General features: G+C 38.6%; 1 protein-coding gene across 3 annotated transcripts in view; it reads right to left on the reverse strand.

The window, feature by feature from the left end:
• Window positions 1–20758, reverse strand: part of NRXN1 (neurexin 1) — a 460909-nt gene that overhangs the window by 13631 nt on the left and 426520 nt on the right. For 2 of the 3 annotated variants that reach the window (XM_063391213.1, XM_063391212.1), the window contains one exon: window positions 5483–5561. In XM_063391213.1, coding sequence (XP_063247283.1) covers window positions 5483–5561 — 79 coding nt within the window. Of the gene's footprint in view, window positions 1–5473; window positions 5562–20758 lie in introns of all 3 variants that reach the window. The other variant, XM_063391211.1, reaches the window with a different exon arrangement.

Genomic DNA, 20758 nt, shown 5'->3' on the forward strand with positions numbered 1-20758 from the left:
AGGCACAGAGAAGAGGACATGCGTGTGTAGGAAGCAGTTTGCGTGCACACAACTGTTCTGCTCACACAGTGAAGCCTTCCCCAAAGCAGTGACTGCTCCCTAAGAGTCAACTCCAGCAGTGGCTTGTTCACTCTCTAGGCCAAACTGGTGATTTTGGAGATTTCTGGTTGTCACCACTTGTTTTCTGCAATGCAATTAGCCTGGCCAACATGTAGGAGAAATTAAAAACATGCTCAAAGATCAGTCCAGAAGCATCTATCCTATTAAGCATTCTTACTTAATAATATAGGAAAATAAATTATTTCATTTATCCCTCTGAATTAAGAGTTAGGGCTAAGAAAGCTAGCCAGTGCTACCAGCTGTTATACATGACTGAACTCAGTCCTGATTATTCTTTTTTTTTTCATCCACAGAATGGTAAAGGACAAGATCTACCACCAGTCAAACACTGCCCTGAGAAGTGGAAGCCAAAACCTGCCAGACAAGAGCTGATGGAGTATTTTGTTTGGTTGTAACACGTGGAGTTCCACTGGTTGAAAGGCATTTGTTTGAGCCTGATGAAAAACCCCTCTTTCACTTTGAAGGTTACTTTCTGCTAAAATTTCCAAGACCAGTGAATACTCTGTCTTTAAGACCACCAAAACCTCTACTTATCCCATTTCTGCTGGGGCTGTCAGATGAGCTTAAACCTCTGTCGAGTAATAAATTGGAGAAAGATTCAAAATCCATTTGCAGAAAAAGAACTGTTTGTGTATTTGTCTAAAACGGAAAGACTTTTTTCCTGGTTGAGAGTTTCCTGCCACTAAACTCAGTGATTTCACTTCATTTGACCCAGCTCAGACCTCTCTGCCTTTTGGAACATTTCAATAGCTACAGAAGTGGTTAGATATAAGCTAACAAATAAAATACCAGCCCAGAGTAACTGGAACAAATAAGCTGTGTAGCACAAATGCTCACTGAAACTCAGCAGAAATCTGAGCTCTCTACAGAGCTCAGCAACGATGGGAACAGCAGTCCTGATGTGCAGAATGGCAATTTGTCCACCTGCAGTTTTATAACTCCTCATGTAAAATCAGTAAATTCTCCCAGGTTGATTTTTTTTTTTTTGTGATAGGTTACCACTAAATTTTTTTGTAACTTGTCTACAAAATGAAAAGGTTTATTTCCTCCATGACATGAAGTTGAGGACATATAAACTGTTGGTTTTTATTATTATTATTATCATCCTCCTCAATCTTCCTGTTGTTATTGGTATTTAGGGGAAGGTGGAGAAAATATGAAAGTGATACTTGTTGCCTTACTACACAAAACATAATGAAAAAAAAATGTTGACTGTGTTTTGCATGTTAATAAATTTGTTATGACTTCATCCAATTATGGCACATTTAGCAGTTTGTATACTACAATGAAATTTGCAATTATAATTTTTGTGACTTTATGTTCCAGACAAGATGATGGGATTGCTGCACAGCAGCTCCTAATCGGGTTTACATTTTTATGTCCTATATGAAATTTGTGGGAAATTGCATCTTCCCATTTATTATTTAGCAGACAGGTGCACAGAAAGCAAAGCTGGTGGTGACAAAGTGGGACTTGTTAGCCACTACAAGCTGCAACGTACTTGTACTAGGAAAAAAGCCCTATTTTACGAATAAATCTCACTAATTAGTAAAATCTGGATAAGCAGTATTTTCTATGAGATATAGGCGTACCATATTCAAACTATTTGTTGAATAGGCTCTCATTTGGAGCTGAGAACTTTGGTTAGAAATAGGCATATTATGGGCAATCATCACGGAACTATTGAGTTATGGTTCTGTTAATAAAACTGCAGGGGCTTTGGCCACCTCCTGATTGAATTCTTGGTAGAAAAGTGTTGATCACACAGCTCTGAGTGCATCATCTTTTGCCATAAGGTGGATTCCTTTGCTGAAGGATCCCAGACTACAGCCTCTGAAGTGAAAATATAAAAGTAAAACTGCCCTAACCATCATATATTCAGCCTCCTAGAATTACTTGTTAGGATCGATATGTTTCACCACCATTAGTGAGTACGCTCCACAAGTGTAGCTGTGGAGAAGCAAATCTAGTTTGTGAAAAGGGTTAAGGGGAAAAAAGCTGAACTGAACCATGGAGATATTTTAAACAGAGGGACATATCCTGCTGTGTCTCCTATTCCACCTGAAAAGAAAAACAATCATTCCTATCTCTCTACCAACAATATTGTGCTTCTCTCTCTAAATTCCAGCCTACTGTTAGGAGTAGCTCAAATCCACGCAGAGATTGCAGTATTACAGAGACCGAGCAATGCCTATGACTATTCATGGAGAAAGGTTATTCATAACAGTAAATGACTAAGACTAAAACACCTTACAGAGAGATTGATATGCCAGAAGTTACAACTTCAGTAACCCCTTTGGTTCAGGTAGTTTCAAGTATGATAAAAGGACAAAGCCGATGAAGGCAAATTAACAGCTTTTAAAAGTTGAGAGTGGGAGGACGAGTGACATTTTGATGAGAAGAATGACAGATAAAATGATCCAGACAATTGGGATTATGCAGAACATAGTTCCTGTGCCAATCCACAGGGGTTTTTTTTAAAAAAAAAAAAACAGTAGCAGTTGGGATCTGACAAATGAAACAGTAAAACCATTCTCAAATAAACAAAAATGAGAAGTAGAGCTGTGTGATGAATGCTAAGCTAAAACAGGAAAGCTGAACACTAGCATGTAAAGATAATGGCATTTTTTTTTCTGAAAGACTAACATTCACATCCCTCCCCTGAACCATAGTTTAGACAGAAACAATAAGCTATTAGAAAGTTTCATTTCACCTCTCCCATTCTTGCACCCACCAGCTAAATTACTCTGCATGGCTCAGGACTACCAAACACCTCAGCCTCAGAGCTCAAACTACCTCAGAGAAGAATTATTCTGAAATTTCATTGGCTTTCAGTGAGCTGTAAGCCTGAGAAAATACAAATACAGCTTTAATACCAAAGCTACACACCCAGATGATTTGGAAAATTATTTAGTGCTACGTAACCAATGTATTGCTTTAAAATTACCTTATAAAATAAAATAACACCCCCCTAAATGTCAATCTATTTACTGAACAGTACTGCCTGAGTTAAGTAAAGCAAGGAAACAACTGGCATGAATGAGCTCAGAGCCATATGAGCTACTGCACTGACTCATACTGGACAAGAAAGTCTTGCTAAACTCAAGAATTTGCAAAAGAGAATGAAAGAACAGGAAAAAAATTCTGAATATCTTGATCATAATGTCTGAGACTTCTGCAAGTGAAATATCTCCCTGAGAGGTACAAAATTGTGTGAGTGCACCCGTTGCTACTCAGTTAAAAGAACAATGATTAAATTTCATGGAATTTTGAAAATTACTCTGAAATCCTTTAATAGGAAAGTGAAAGAAAATAATCCTGAAGTATTTTCATCAAATTTGTAGATTGTGTCCTGGAAGAGCTCAAGTGCCATCCTGCAGGTCTGTCAGACATTGAGACATAAATGTCTCTGCATTTACTTCAGTTTAAGTAAATAATTCTTGCATGTGGGTATCAAGCTCTGTGACTTAAAATAAGAACCACGTGGCTCTTAGTTGCTATTTGCATTAATACATTATTCTCAAATTAAATTGGTTTCTATTTGAGCTAAATATGTTACTGCACAACAAACAGATCTTATTTTTTTTTACTATTAAGTTAAGTAGCAAACACCCAAAGATTACCAAATTACCTCAGACAACTAGCAGTGGGTGTGCTACCAAACAGCACAGAATTCAAGGGAAAATTCTAAGAAAAACTGAGATTTATCTATATTGTACCAGGAGCTGTTCCCTCAGGAAATATAAAACCTAAACCAAATCCACAAGGAAGCAGGAATAATTCATTGGACTACCTAGGATTATTTTAAAGGATATAGAGTAACACAGTTTTTCAGGCTGATAAGAAGTTTTGCAGCCCTTTCACTTCAATGGGAAATATTGGGATTTTTAGAGATGGTGTGTAGTATTTAACTAAACACAACTGAGTATAATCAAACCTTCGGAACAGATTGCCCACAGAAGTTGTGGATGTTCCATCTCCTGAAGTGTCCAAGACCAGGCTGAATGGGGTTTTGAGCAACAAGATCTAGTGGAAGGTGGAGTTTGAGACTAGACATAATTAATGGCCTCTTCCAACTCAAATCTTTCCATTCTTTTACAGAGAAGAATTATTACTAAATCTCCACTGTTCAGTGGAGTAAAACACTAACCAGTTTTTCTTTCACAGAAAATACTCTAGACTATCATAAGGTCTGATTTCTGGTTACAACTAATACATGCACTCTGAATAGGCTTGGCTTGGAAAAAAACATAAAACAATTTGAAATTTGAGACTGTTGTATTCTATGTCTTCAGGTTTTTTCTATCTATACAAAATTATATACCACTGACAGTAACTGAAAATGAATTCAACTCTACCTTCCAGTGCATGAAGGCAGCCAATAAGAAAAATGGAGAAGGACTTTTTACAAGAGCTGTAGTGACAGGACAAAGTGAAATGGACTCAAACCGAAAGACACTAGGTTTAGATTAGATATTTGGAAAAAATTCTTCCCTGGGAGGGTGGTGAGGTGTTACAATCCTCTGTGGGAATGATTTCTCCCCCCTCAGGGACCTCTAGAGCTTGTACCCATGTAGTTTGACCCTTCCTTCCCTTTCTGACCCTATTGGCAAGAGCTGAGAAAAGACCCTGTTCCTCTGTGCACGCCCTCTTTCCCTCTGGAGACCACCTAGAATAAACATCTTGATCTGCAACTGAAAGTCAGAACATCTTTTAAGTCCTTTTTCCTGTCTATGAAATATTCCTCCAAAGCCTCTCAAGGCCTGAGCTAGCTTAGAACTTCGGAGGAGTTAAAAAGGAGGATTTATTTCAGTGAGGCACAGGTTGCCCAGAGAAGCTATGGATGCCCCATCCCTGGAAGTGTTCCAGCCCAGGCTGGAGGGAGTTTTGAGCAACCAGGTCTAGTGAAAAGTGTCCCTGACCACATCAGGGAGATCGGAACTAGGTGATCTTTAAGGTGCCTTCCAACCCAGGCCATTCTATGATGCAACACGACACTTTCAATATGATACTTTTATCTTATTGAGGGCAATGCTTAAGCCACAAACAATAGCAACACCTTCCCGAGAAATGTAGCTGTACCTGCCTTATCACAACAGAGTGACAGGAGCTCAAGAATGACCTTCCTAGTCCATCCTCAGCCAAGCTATAACTTTGCTCAGATCGTGACATCTGCTCCCATCTGGTGTCTTGGAGCAGACTCTTCCTCTCTGCTAACACCACCACACATAGAAAGGGCCCAATCCAACCTCTCCTTGCCATGCATGAAAGGACTGTCCTGCTAGCTGGGGCTCTGGGGGACTGGAGCATGCAAATATGAAAGAAAAGAAAGTAATAAAAAAAGTTGACTAACCTAACCCACCTGAGCTCGGCTCACAGGGATCGATGTCCTCATCATCGCTAGGACATTCAGCCGAGGCCACCAGGATGTCATCTGTAGTCTGCAAAGAAAATGAGAGTCAAATAGATGTACTTGAATTGACTGAACATGTTGTAAGATTCTCACCAGCATGTCTTCTTTTTTAGTTTTTTCTGAATTTATGCATGGCCCTGAGCATTCCAGACTTTAAGTGTAATGGTGTGGTGACACTCTCCAACTCTGTATTAATGGGACTTTGCTTTTCAATTTGCACTTGTCAGGATTTAGAACTGTGTTAGATATCCAGTGTGGGTGCTTACACATTTTAATATTTTTCTCGTAATAAGGACAGAAAGTAGAAGGACAGAATATTTATATTGAGGTTGCTGGTCTTCCATCTTTATCTCCAATATCTCTAGTATGATATTACTGAGAACACTGAGGGCATTAAAAAACAAGTCAAAATAATGAACTGCCTGCAGTGCAGCTGTTAAAACTATTATAAATGTAGTGATGTTTTCCCCATTAACTGCACTTGCTTTCTCAGATGGAGAGTCAAAAAAAAAAGGAAAATAAGTAAACATGTCTCTCACTGAGCTGAAAACTATTTAATGAAAAGAAAGCCAAGGAAAGAAAACAATTATAAATGTGTATATGCTAGAAATTATTATGGTATTTTCTTAAATAAGTGAAAACTTATTTTCTCAAATAAGTGAAGTATTGTGTGAGTGCTACGTTTAGATCCCAGGGCCAAAACACATTTGGACATTTTTTGTATAAAGAAATCATATCAATCAAGACAAAGGAGATAAACCAGTGGGTGTATGGTATAATACACCATAAAAGTTCAAAAAAGAACTGGAGAATTCCTATCTACTTCTTCTTACAGTGCAAGAACAAGGAGATATTCAATGAAACACAGAGGCAATCAATCAGTCAACATGAAAAAATGAGTATTTTTTCAAGCCAGCTCTGAGAACAGTCATTTAGAAATGTAATAAGAACATCTACAGTAATTCAGGGAAATAATAGCAGGGAAATATAAACTGTCATGCACCTGGTCATTTCTCAAGAAATTGCTAAAGAGGTTAGGAAGATGCTTTTCCTATAGGCAAGGCATTTCATAACTGCCCATTTCAAACTTCTGTTCACCTCACTGAAGGAAATACATGGAGAGAATAAAATACTACATCATATTCAAACAAGAGGCTAAGGACATAGCAGGCAAAAAGCCATTCTTGGATTCCTGAATGATAAATATGCCAACAACCAATTTCAGTGAATGCAAAACTTTCTTCCTTTATCTCTCCATGGGTATAGAGGAGGGACATAAAATGCATGAAAGTTTTCCCTCAGCAGTTTAAATCTGAAGATGCAAAAATTTTATATCTATGCAGCAGGGCCAAAGGCTAACCAATGTTGTTTATCATTATTATTCTAACCAGAGTTTTAAAGCGAAGCATATTACAGTAATAAGCTTTACTTTGTCATGCTTCAAGAATATTAATGAATATAAGCTTTCAGCACTTCTCTGAAGCAGGAAAGTGATACAGAAAAACATTCATTAATATGTGAGGCGTAACAAAGAAAAACCATAGTAATAATAATATATTTTAGAGGTAAAAGACTGAGGCATAACAGAAAGAGGTAACTTGGTGAAGGTAATCAAAAAGGCTATAGACAACAGATATGTTTGGATGCCATAATCAAAAAAATTATCTTTCCTTATAGCCGAGAAAATTTGTAGCTAGAGGAAACAACTGCAGAGCCGAAATACTGCCAAAATTAGTAGGCAGATTTGCAAATTTTAGAAAACACCCCAAAAAAGCTTTCCAGTTGTCCTTTATTTCTACCATGTAGAAAACCAAAGTTGAAACAAAAGCCAGCTGCAAACATCCTCTTGAATTTCTAATGTCCATTTTTTTTCCCAGATGACAACTATTCAAGCTTGAAAACCAGTATCTTAGTCTCTTTGAGGAAAATTGCCTTTTTTAAAAAAATATAAAGAAAAAATAGCCAAGTAACCAACAAAGCGTGCCCATAAGAAAATATCTCTGTACTGTAAACCCCACAACCATTACGTATAAAAACATAACAATAAGTACATAAAGTATTATGCATTTCCCAAAGGATTTCAATTTGGTCAATGAAGCCAGTGTCAAATTTTTCCTTTTGCCCACAACACTGGACTAGACAATACTTTTATGACCTGCAGCCAGAATTCTGAATGTTAATCAATGGATCACTGAGGAACTCTACACAAATACCATCAAACAGAGAAGATCACACGCATACCCAACAGTCAGAGAAAGAAATGGTCTAGCCTACTGGTCTAACTGGAATTTTGATTAGGGGTGCTTTGGCACATGCAGAGATGAGTCACCCTTGTAACTTGAGTGATCCGAGAAGAAATGATCAGACAGATTTATGGGATTACTGCAGTGTCTCTGATTATTCTTGATACAGGGCAGTATGGTAAGACTTTAGGTAATTCTACTTTTGTACAATTTGCGGTACATTCAAAATTCTAGTAATTCAAAATCACCAGAAAAATAATACACTTAAAGTATCTTAATGTCTGAGAGATACTTTGCTCCGCTACTTATATGAGAGTGTCAAAACTGTCTTTATAAAAAGTGACACTAATTCCAATCTATAGAAAGAGTATTCATACAGAAGTAGAGGGTTGTTCTGAAGTGATAAAAATGCATGCATGTTATGGGTACAGAAATGAATAATACCTTAAATAAATGCGAATACAGAATGTCGAGACAGACTTCATTAATGTCTCAGCATATTAAAGGAAGTAATGCGTGTTTCAAAGTCAATACTTGGTATAAAACTAATTTCTTGCAAGCAATAAATCAAGTATCAGTAGCTGAATAAGAAGCAAAGGGATAAGATGATGTGACAAGTGTTTTTCTTCAGAAAAATACGTGGAAAAGAATTCGAGTTTAAGTATCAAACTGCCCCTATTCTCCCCTTTCCCCAAACCCAAATACCCATTTGCTGCCACTCACACATATTTTTACCAGAAAAAAAGGGCAAAGGAGCTGTGAAAAGCAGGTGACATAGCAGTGACCAAACTAAAAGTGAAACGATTGGTCTACCTGACAGAATTCAAAATGGCATTCAGAATTAGCTAAAACACTAGAGAATATGAAGAATGCATAAATTAAATACAGTGGGCCAGTTACTTTCTGAAGTTCTTTCTCCAGAAGAGCTCTGACTGATGGGAATTTACCTGAAGAGAGACCAGAATTTAGACCTAAGGGTGTCAGACAGCCATAGAGTGCAGATCAATAATGCAAGATAGAGTAATGTGTTTTACTTACTTGACATTATCTTTTCCTCATGCTTTTTAATTTGGATGGGAAGATTTAAAACAAATCACTTCTAAGTGAATTGCCATTGTTGCTAGCACTGTGGCTAATTTACAGGACACTGCTTCAAGCATTCTCATTAATCAAGGATTTTAAAGTCAGCAGAAAATCCCTTATTTACAGTGAGTGTCTAATAGGATAACATCCAACTGGTATCATCATCATACACGATCGGATTAGAATGTCTCTTGTGTGAGTTGTTCAAATTCACTTAAGAGGTGATACTCCAGTTGTAAGAGATTAAAAAAAATAGTAGGTGTACAGTGTAAAATGTCAGACAGAATTTCTTTTAATTGCTTCTTTTCTTTGTGTATTTCCAGATTCAATTTGCAGCTATGACTGTAAGATTTAAAATGCAGTCCACTGTAAAATGTGGATTCTCAAAAAAAGTGGACATCTGTACACATATCAAAAAAGCTTACAATTAACATGACAATAAAAAAATGGAGCCAAAAAAATCCCACATTTAGTAAAACTAGAAGTCATTGCAGAATGTTGGTTCTGACAGCTATTCAGGGGAGTGGCCCCTGCAGGAATAGGTCTTGCTTACATCAGCTACGTCTGCTTGCAAAAATAAAGAAACTGGGATTTGTCTCTCAGCCAAGAGACAGTTTTAAATATCACCAATCTGCCACCTTGCCTGAGGAAGGAAATGGTGACTATTTCAAGAAAGTTCCTGGCCAGATGAAAAAATGACACTGTAGTCATGGCTTAAATACAGTGACAGTCTGTAGCTATGGATAAATATCAAGCTGCCTCAAAGGTTACTATCATTGATTCCAAACTAGCACCAGAAAATATGGCTGTGCCCTTCTAACAGTGCTCTTTGAATGCTATGTCATTAAAATAAATAATTGCAAATGAATAAACAATACAGGAAAGTAATTTTTTATTATTATTCATTTTTTTGCATGACGGAGATTAAATACACACCAACCTATTTCATTTTTATGTATGAAGTCTACTATACCTGAGGGTATGAGAGAAATATGACCTAAAAATTAAATCACCAATCTAAGCTGTGCATTCATTAACAGTATAATGGATCCTGCATATTTTCTGCTATAGTATCGCACCAGCTTTCCTTTAAATCATAGCACCCCACAGCTACTCTGAATATAGTTTATTCCTTTCTTCTTCAATAATATACTTTATCCAATGAGAACTGCAAGCAAATCCAAATTACACAATAGCTAAAAACTAGCAGTCCTAAATTATTATATGAATTATAACCAGCACAACCCCTTATGACTACTCTTTAAATTATTTTAGATGAGAACTTCAGCTGTGTAATTCAGAATTACTCTTATTTATTTGTACAGCTCTGATGCTGAATGACACCAGAGACCATTGCCACTGTGCCTGGTGCTAAAAGCAGCTGGAAGGCAAAGGTTCTGCTCTGAGGAGCTTTGAGCTTGATTTTGGAAAACAAATGAGTGGGAGAGGGAGCAGAGGATGAGAAGGGTCAGGTGAGGATGCTACTGAGAGGGGCTGGCAGTTACACAGGCTCTGATCAAGCACATTTCCCAAAATTATGCCCCCATAGAGCAGGAAGGAAGGTCAGAAAGAAAGCAGGCACAGGAAAGCCAGGCAGGAGCCTGTGACTGGCCAAGGAGATGCTGGGAACAGATGGTGCCTGGCGAGCAGCGCCGAGGCTGCAAAGCCTCTCCGAGGAAGCTCCACGTGTTTGGAACCGTCTGGTGAGCGTAGAGATGAGGGGAGGCAGGGTGGCACAGACAGAGACAGGCAGCACCCAGGGTTAGCATGGAGGGCACGGTCAGGGCATGGCAAGGTGAGGCATGGTTGTGTTGGGAGGGGAGGCAACAAAGGAAGTGAAAAATTATTGATGAGGTCATGGGAGCAAAGGAGACAAGTGGCAAAAGGGGAGAGCCAGGGTACAAGGGAGTTGATATCAATAGACACAGTTATGTGAAGATTAATGGGTAAGAATCCAATGACTGTTAGCAAATGACTGTCTGAAAACACACTTTCAGATGTAGGACAAGAAAATTAAACCTTTAATTCTCCTTTTCCCCTTTTCTGTAATGCTTAATTATCATCTCTGCTTGCTTCATTTTTACTCCTGAAAACGAAGCTTATTCAAATAATTGCAACTTAGTTCAGAGAGAATCAGCTACAAGTGATTTTTAAACATAAAGGTCTGCTTGAACTGAGCAGAAGCCTGTATAGCTACAGCCATGGTATAAACAAAGGTTTTGGAAACCAAACAGATAAACACCACTGTCTTCCTCATTAGCTCTAGCAAACGTTCCTTAAAAACTATGGTTCATGCAACATCTACATAAAGGAGCTCAGAGCAGTCCTTTTGCACTTTTGTACTGGACACATTAATTTCTGAGGCAGAGGACTTTCCCAAAAGTGAACCCCTTGCATATATTCTTTTTTCCCCTCTTTTTCCCCCTTTAAATGGAGGAATGAAGTAACCAAAATCAATGAGAGTGCTGGCAGAAACCAACAGGATATGAAACATCACAAAAGACTTCATGTGGAAAAACTCAGATTTGATTTTTCAGGATGGGATTAACTGCACAATTTTCTAGCCAAGACTACATAATTTGAATTTAATTTTCAATGTATGAAGTAGATCTTCGTGACTGGCTATTGAGACAATTGTGGAAAGAAACTCAAATATGTCACATTAATCAGGTGTACTCCTCATCTGGTGTTAATAACCTCCCACTGCATGAGGCAGTTTGGTGGGAAAGAGGCAAGAGTGATCTAACAGTAATATCAGCTCTATATGATTTGCTGTTTAGACAACTGCCTTGAACATTGTATTTAACCTGCTATAGGTCAAACAAGTACATGTGCATCAATTGCTGCTCGTCCACCCACATCCAAAAAGTATTTTCTCAGCACTGTGCTACTGAAAAACATTATTTCTGGACATGGGTATTAAAATGCTAATATTTCAAGCACATGCACATTATTTATTATATCTTTTACTAACTGTTGACATGTCATTACCCTGTAATGTGAAAATACAGTAACTGAAAATCGAAACACTTTCTCAAAACTGGCTGTGATCTAATTAATACTACCATGTTATTTCTTGAATTGTCAGTGTTTGATGCTATGAGAAAGCAAAAGCCTTGATTAATAAGTTCCTCTCACAGAAAAAAAAAAAAAAAAAAAAAAGAGAAATCTTGAGGATATAGCAACCAAATACAATAGGGCCTTTCAGTCAGTGAGAGTGTTGTAGAAATTAAACTCAGAGGTGTAGGTGAAAAGCTCAGATGCCCTGCAGGGCCCGTTCAGTCTGTGTCCTCAAATCCCAGCAGTGATGGAAACACATCTGCTCTACCCAGCAAAACAGAGTCACCTCAATTCTAGTCTCCACCTCTCTAGATAAGACAGTTTATCTTTCCACAAAATAACCTTAAAATCCCTGGTATTCATTCCATGCAGAAAATGTTTGTATTATTTCTCCAGCCACTCTCCTCCACCCAAATATCTAAATTCTCATGGGCAAAATTGCCACAAATAGTGGGAATATATTTGAAAGACAGATTTATAGTAAAAATATGTCAACAAAATGGTGTTACTTCAGGCTCTGAATCTGAAGTTAATTGCTTTGGTCAAAGTCTTACAGTCACTCATCTCATCTGTAAAGAAGCAGAGCTAAGAAAATCCACATACTGGCAAAGCTACAAGGTTTTACCTGGACAGATAGCCAGACAGCACTCTGCATTAATCTTTAAAAATTAAAGAATTACTAATTAAAAAATAAGAAAATAACCCAAACATTTTGAAACTTCTGAAACTTTTCGGAACTGCTGCCTGGAAAATTATCCCACTGTTTTTCCTCTGTGTTTCTCTCCCAGCTGGGTAATAAATGAAAATGCACACAACTCCATAAATACATTTTTCACTGGCCACTCTTCCATATTTAAAGGTTTTGTAAGGTGGTACATAACAGAACATTCAATGTGTAATAGCAGGGGCTACTTTGGACTTCTCTTCTTGAAACAAGCTGATCCTGTACTGGCTGTGGCTCTTGGAAGCAGATCAAGCAGCAACAACACAGTGACAGAGTACCAAGACTGGGAGAAGAAGGTTTATATTTTGAGGTAATTTGATATTTGCATCAAGGAACAACTATGTTTACCATGAATGTTGGAATAATGCTTCAAAGCAGTGCTGGTTGCAACCACAAGTGAATTCTCCATCTTTCACACCCTTCACATCAAGGCAAACTCCTTTCATAAACCCCTGAGCACAAGGAGTCATGTCAGCATCATGAATATCTTTGTATTGATTAAGACCTAAATTTGTTTTGCAGTGCCATTTGAACGAACCAGGGTTTGATTTCCTTTCCAGAAAACCAGTATGGCACTTTCTTGCTTTTGACTGATTCAAAACTATAGGTACACTAAAAAGACAAAACTGCTTCTATCCCTCCTTCTGGAAATAGTGGGGATGGCTGGCTGGGGATGAGCAAGGTATGAGCTCTCTACCATGTGTTCACTGTTGACTGTGCTTCATCTTGCCATCTTCCTCCCTTCTGCAGTGGGGCTGATGGAAACAGGAGCTCACTCTCTGCTCTCAGGACCCTCTCTGAGCCCTTGGGAACTGCTGGCCGACCCCTCAGCTTGGGCTGACCCAGAGCCCTCAGCTTGGGCTGACCCAGAGCCCAGAGCAAGCCACATGAAGATGCAGGCACAACTAGCCAGTGTTAGTTTTTCTCTCATGCTGGAGAAAAAAAAAAAACCACAGATGAAGAGATGTGGCACAAAACTGGACTTTATCCCTTGAAAATGGGATAAGCTGGCAACGTGCCAGTTACCAAAACCATGGGCATCTAATTGCATAATGCCTATTAGTTATACTGTGCCATTTGTGAAAGTAGTCATGGCTGCTTGGATAAAGAACAAATGAGTCACTGCCTTACTCCTTTCCATCTGACTTTCAGATTCACGGTGGTGTAACATTTGTTTCCAGAAATAATTTTGTTGGCTAATTTTCATTCTGTGATTACAAATAGTTCTGCCATGGATCATACTGATCAGAAGAAGCTGTTCTACTTTTCAACTTACCTGTTTCATACTTATTTCGCCCCGAAAATAGGATGAAAACAAGGGACAGATAATCTGTGAATTCTTTAAGAGTCTCTTGTGCTTTCTTTCCAAGATCCTTTTCAGAACATCCATATTCCTCTCGCATAAACACCAGAGCAAGAACAATAAAAATGTAGTTTGATTTTTATTTTGTTTTTACATATGCACTGAGCCTAAAATATATGGAACAGAATGTGGTTGATGAAATGCAATCCTATTATTTTCTCCTAGGCGAGAAAATTATTTTGCCTCTAAGTACGAGGGAAATGTTTCTGGGCATTATGCTTTTATTTTCTGGTATCATTTTATTTTTAGCCATCTCTTTTGCTGAAGTAAACATTTTGGTCTCCATTTATTCAGAACTCACAAAACACAGCGGAGACTTTTTTGTATTAACTCAGAGAGAGACTGTGCTTATTAAATGGCAACATTACAGCAGTGATAGGAAATCTTTTAATTTATATTCTTGTATTACCAATCACACGTACAAAGACTGCCAAATTTTTTGGAATATTAGTCTTGCTGCATTTGTATTTATCTCAGAAAACTCAAGCATAGGATTATTAAAATCTTGAAAATTGACAATTTGAGTTTTTGTCAGGGAAGTGGGGTCGCTTTTAATTGACTATTAAGCTGCTAGCATCGCCTTTGTTGTTGTTGTGGGGGTTTGGGTTTTTTGGAATTTAGTCACATCTTTTAAGACTATTCTTAGCAAAACTTAATCATGTTAGAGAAATGACTGAAATCAACATTGGACACTTAAGACTCAGCTGGGCTGGTTGATCCTTGAAGTCCCTTTCAACCTGGTATTTTGTGGTTCTGTGATTCATTTAGTTATGAAAATACAGCAAAGCTAGAAAGGTACTAATTATGAACTACACTTCCATCTTTTTACACAATTTCAGTACTGCCAGTTTTACTTACTGTGAGTATCCCTACCTATTAAATTGTGCCACACAAGAACATCTTGATCTACTGATATCCATGGGAATATTTTTATGGGTCTCAAGAGTGGGGAAGGCAAGGAAAGCCTTTCAGAAGGAATACTTCCTGAAACTCACATGGAGCCTCTGTTCTCACCTAGCATGTTTTCAGGGTGGAAAAATCTTTCTTATCTTGTTTCTAAATAGAGAGCACAAAATATTAGTTTTAGAAAAAATGTAGGAAACTGCTTACACTATTAGACTGCTTTTTCGCCACTTAGGTAAAGCAGCCATCTCATCTTGCTCCAGACTAGTGAGAGACTGAGACAACAGAGGAAACATGGGATCTTTTGTTTAATACTGACCTACCCGTACCATGTTCTCAAGTTCATTTGGGAAGGTCTCTGGCTCAAGGCCAATGATTTTGAGCCAGTCAGATGAGGTAAGCATCTACTGGTATCCCTCTCTCAAGCACTGTTTTCCTTTCCTGAAGAAAAATGAGCCCTAGTTCCACTGTCTACACTTTCCTTCCTCAAGTCTTAGAGTAAAGAATAGAATTTAAACTTTTTGAGGGTCCAAGAGGGCACACTGTTCCCCCCAGATATTAGACCCTTTGTCACATTTTACTGTCCGCCAGTATCACCAGTTTTCACAGGTTTACCCAAAGCAGGGGAATCGAAACTGAAGCTGTTCTCCCACAAATCCATCTTTGAAGCATGGCCTTTTCAAATATAAAGCAACCAGTTCTACTACAGTCTCACATTTCCTTATCTTAATGTTTTAATTAAAAAACTCAAACAACAATCGCAAGATAAGGGGAAATACTGAGGAAATAACCTACTAGTTCTGCAGGGATGAGAAATGTTCCACAGAGGAGCTGCATTCTGCAAGTACGACTTGGTAATACTAACAAGAGTTAGTTAGCTATACATGCACTGGAAGAAGACAATGCCTAATTGCCTTTCAATTAAAATAAGTTTCATTTAAGCCACTGTTTCAGAGATACTATTAATTACACAGTTTCTGAAAGTGTACATTTGTCACAGAGGTATTTGGCTTTGTTAATGATGCTTTTATTTCATAAGAGCAGTCAAAATTCAGGTGAGAAACATGCTTCAGGAGAGCAGCAGGCTTTGCACAACTGGGAGATGCTCCAGGTCATTGCTGTGATATTATTTACAAGCAGATGTTATTTATAACCACATGGTTGACCAGAAACCTCCCTTTTTCATCACATATATGAAAATCTATGCAGCCTAAGAAAAACTGCATCTCACACAGGAGGTATTTGGGTTTGGGACCTAAAAATATGGTCCTGCTTTAAAGGACAGGTAGTGGTTTTCCAGTATCAAAGAGAGGAACTGAGGCCTGGAAGACACTTTATCCTCTGCTGTCCATACTGCTGCTGGTGGCATTTGGCTGGTATGCAGGTATAGGTTGGACTTGAGTAGGGAGGAGAGAAAAATGAGGCTCAGAACAATGGCAAGATGGGATACTGAGTTGAAAGGCCCGGAATGTGTGAAAAGTAACTGAGGTAAGAGGTTGGAGGATTTGGGGAGAGAAACTAAACACTGTGCTTGCTGTAAGTATGGGGGGACACACAGATCATTGCAAAAGGAAGAGAGGATGAGGGGGAAAAGAACTAAAGTAAACCAGCAAAGTGACTCATGGAGAGCCACGGAGAACTGTGGGCGCGGGGAAGTTTGGGATAAGGACAAAGGATGCTGGACCAGTTGCTGGAATTATTACAGATTGGAAAAATTACAGATTGGTAGCCATTGGAACCGGCACCAAGATTTCAGCTTTCCTTTCACTGTCAATCATAATCTGCTAAACACTCTAGCAAAGACTTCAATTTTCCAGCAGATGTCTGGCCCATTGGGATCCATCATTTAAAAGACAATAAGCGTAAGGCAGAGATGTGTCAGGTGAATCTACAGGCTCCAGCAGTCCATTTCAGGGTGTCAGTTCCATGGTGCATAGTGGAACAGGTTTCTGATGTTTGTTTTGTTGATTTGGAAAATTTTAAGCGTGAATGAGAATGAACACCCAACAATTAGGGGATGCCAGAACCCAAGTCTGACTTGAAGCCTTAATTCACATGGCTTGTGTCTGCACAAGCTGATGCCATCTTAAATAAAATGCTGGTACAAATTAATAACAACAGATTTGAATGTCAGCTGGTATAAAGCCACACAGTTCCAGAGAAACGAAATGTTCACACTTCAGTTGTGCATCTGGCCCATAATTTCTTGTGATATTGTTTAAAACTGAGAGCCCAAACCCACAGGGAATTATCTTAAACTTGAGTATGCCTAAGGCTACGTACTAATCGCTGTTCTTACGGCAGCATGGCATGCTTCTGAGTCATACTGCAAAGACAATTTTGCTGTGAGGTAATCCAAAAAAATATAAGCCAAAATTATTAAGTCATATAAAATCTGGATTTTTGACCTTCATTATTACTTTATGAGCAATAGCTAGGAATATGGCAGAGAATTTAAAATAGGATGCAAAATGAGAAATTAACCACCTATACGTGCACGAGTTATTCAGTATGGCACTGTCTTTTTACAACGTCTTTCCATTTCCTGGCAAGAACATATCAGTTATCTGTTCAAATTTATTTTCATAAAACCTTATAGCTGTTGAAATACAGCAAGGAAAATACAAATACAAAAGCACAGAAATATCATTTGATTGGAGTGCAAACAGCAAGATAGCGTAAGATTCCTCTTTAAAAGTAAAAAGGATTTCATAAGACCCAGGCTCAAACTCTGATGGGTGTCTAGAAGTTCTTGCTGGTACAACTAAAACATTCAGCTGACTCCCTAAATAGGCATGCTATGTCAGGAAAGGCTATAATTAAACTCCCTGCGTCTGTCACTCTTATCTGTATGGGAATGTTACTGTGATATAAATGAAGTTAATTAAAACTGGTATAACTCCCAGGTGCATAAATTTTGCTGGGAAAAGACCAAATGTTTTGTGCATAGCTTTGGAGGGCAGGGTAGGCACCTCCAGCCAGCCCATGGATTTGCTCTGTGCATGCAGAGGAGGAGGTGGAGCTGCATGGGTTCATCTATCCTGGTGTAATGGCAGCAGTGGGATGTGTCAGACCCTTCACGGGAACAAGCTGTTACACTGACATCTCGCTCTGTCTGGCTGCAGAGCAAACTCCACTACACTGCAGCTCTTCGGATTTAGCCCTCTTGCCTCCAACAGCCATGCACTGGTGTCAGGAGAGCAAACTGTGCGACCAAAACGATGCAGATGAACATGTGAGAAAATCTGAATTCAATCAGAGTATTGCAGTCTTTCTCCCACAGGGTCACCACGAGGCACCCGGGCAGTTTGTCACTGTTGGCGTGCCCTGGGTTCCTCCTGTTGGACAGCTGTCAAAGGGTCACATTCAAGTCTACACTCAAGTCTCTTAAGCTTTTATGAGTCTAAGGAAACTTCAGTACTGTGACCTTTTAGCATTGCAGCACGCCAACTTAGTACCCAAAGGTGGTTTTTTTCTTTTTTCCCGTTTTTAAACATCTTCACAAAAACATCCAATCACTAGATTCCCCAGACATCCTAGATTCCCCAGATTCCTTAGATGTGAACAAAGCTATAAAACTACCTTCACACATTGCCTGTTATTGATTTCTCCCGCCTTTAGTATTCTATGGTCTCACACAAGGGATTCAACCTCTTCCTCCCCTGTTGTTCTCATGAAGTCTGTCCTTTGGAGCATGGGACCTCTCTCTTCTCCCTAATATCTCTATAAAATCTATTTTTTATAACCTCTGCTCACCTTTGTCTCCCTGCTGAAAGATTTCTAATTAGCCTGCTCAGATGATCGAAGTCCTCTCTTGCTGTCAGTGCTCTCCCTTTTGCAGTCATTGTTCAGACTTCAGTGCACCAGTCTGAGAGCCTGGCTGGAATTATTTCATCTGTTGCTCTCTGATCATCATAATGATTACGGAGTAACACTCATCACTTAATGTTGTCCACATATCATGAACTTTATGATCTGTAATAAGCTTCAACACAGAGGAACTGATTTTGAGCTGCTTGGAAGGGAGAGGAGCTGCCTGCAAAACAGTGTTCCACCCCTCTCCTCCTGGATCAGCTATCAAAAAAGTAATCCTCAGGCATATACAAACATTTTTCACGATGACACCAAACAGGCAAGTACTTCTTGGCTACTCTGCTGTGCAGCCTTTGCCATTCAGGGCATCCTTGCTAATTTTATCCAACACCACAAGGCAGGAACTGGGATCCAGAATCTGGCCAAAAACCATTGCAAAATGCAACTTGTATTACTAGGTCCTTGAAGGATGCTGGTGTGTACACAACCCTATTTTGAGTGCTGTAAGTCACAGGTTTCCTAATATGCAGAAACACAACCTGTATCACAACATGCAGCGATTTGAAAAGAAATCATTATTTTGATTGACTTTTACAGAACATAAGTGTAGCACCTAAGCACTCAGGTGAAGAAAAGAAAAAACTCCACAAGTTAAGTGAGACCGCCCACAGTGAATTTCTTCACCTGATCACACCAATTTGCAGAGATTAATTGTATGGAAGGAGCTACATTATGCTGAATTTCATGATGAATGGACACTATGACAGCAAACGATTTTCCCTAATGTTCCATTATGCTTCTCAACATTTGAAATTTAATTACTTGAAGAAAAAAAATTTAAAAAGGCAAAAGACATCAATAGCCTCACCATTATAGCATATTTTCAACTTGAGAAGGCATTTTGTTTCACCATAAAGAAAATTTCATGCGCAAACCCAAGGGAGGCAGATCTCAGACATTATGACAATGTTGCTATAGCAATTATTTGTGGGAACGTGCATCAGTGGCAGCTTAGCTCTCAAACCTACTGCTCAGCTTGTGCATGCTGTTCTTAACCAGAATATAAACTGCCTGGTGCTCATTGTATCCTAATAAGATTTGTAAATTACTAACAGTGATGTACTTCCAACAACTAGGAATGGAAGAATAGTTTTGTTACTAATACTTAACCATGCTCAGAAAACCCCTTTATATCTATGCATTCAGTTAGATATTTCAACTGCTTTTTCTGTGAAGGCAAAGTCATAAATATACTCTAAAAGCAATCAATTACATTTCCTGAATTATTGTGCATGATATATTATTCAAATGGGGTCTGCTTTGAATAGTGGTTATTTAAGATCAGGTTAATATTTGGAAGAAAAGGAAGGAAACCTTAGATTGAGGCAAAATTTTATAACGTTTCAGCATAAACAAAGGGTGTGAAAATCCAATGTTCAAGTATTCTCAAAAGCCCAAGCAGCAGATAAAGCAGAAATATCTGAATCACCCTTTCATGTATTTAGTCCATTTAATAATACTTCACTGCTCAACTAAACTAATTTTTCCTGGATACATTCATTAAAAATAAATGCAATTGTGCAACACTTTTGATATTAATGGGCAGCTTCAGGCCTGAAATCAAAACCTCAGAGCCAAAGCATCCCATATGCGGGGAGGGTTTATGTTTGAAGCTAGTTTTGCACAGCAATCTATAAACATAGAATTCACAGACAACAGACAAACTACCTCTGCAGACCAAACTCTTTGGGGTGCTCAAGTCATATACTCAGCCAGCTACAAGCACTTTCTTCAACCTACTGTACTTGAATCCCCAATTAACTTTATTAATTGATCTTATACTTGAAAACTGCTTCAGCAGCCAGAACAGGATGGGTCCTAGGAGGGCATGATGCTTAATTTCACAATGAAGTCCTCGGTAATGAAAGATCCATCATTCTACAAACTGAGTGCCCTACATAAAACAAGGCCACAGAGGAGCTGGCCGTGTTCTGCTTACCAAAATGACAGCCCCTCACTAAACTGCATCAGATACA

This window comes from Prinia subflava, chromosome 2, assembly GCF_021018805.1.
Source record: "Prinia subflava isolate CZ2003 ecotype Zambia chromosome 2, Cam_Psub_1.2, whole genome shotgun sequence".
In the NCBI taxonomy this organism is placed as follows: domain Eukaryota; kingdom Metazoa; phylum Chordata; class Aves; order Passeriformes; family Cisticolidae; genus Prinia; species Prinia subflava.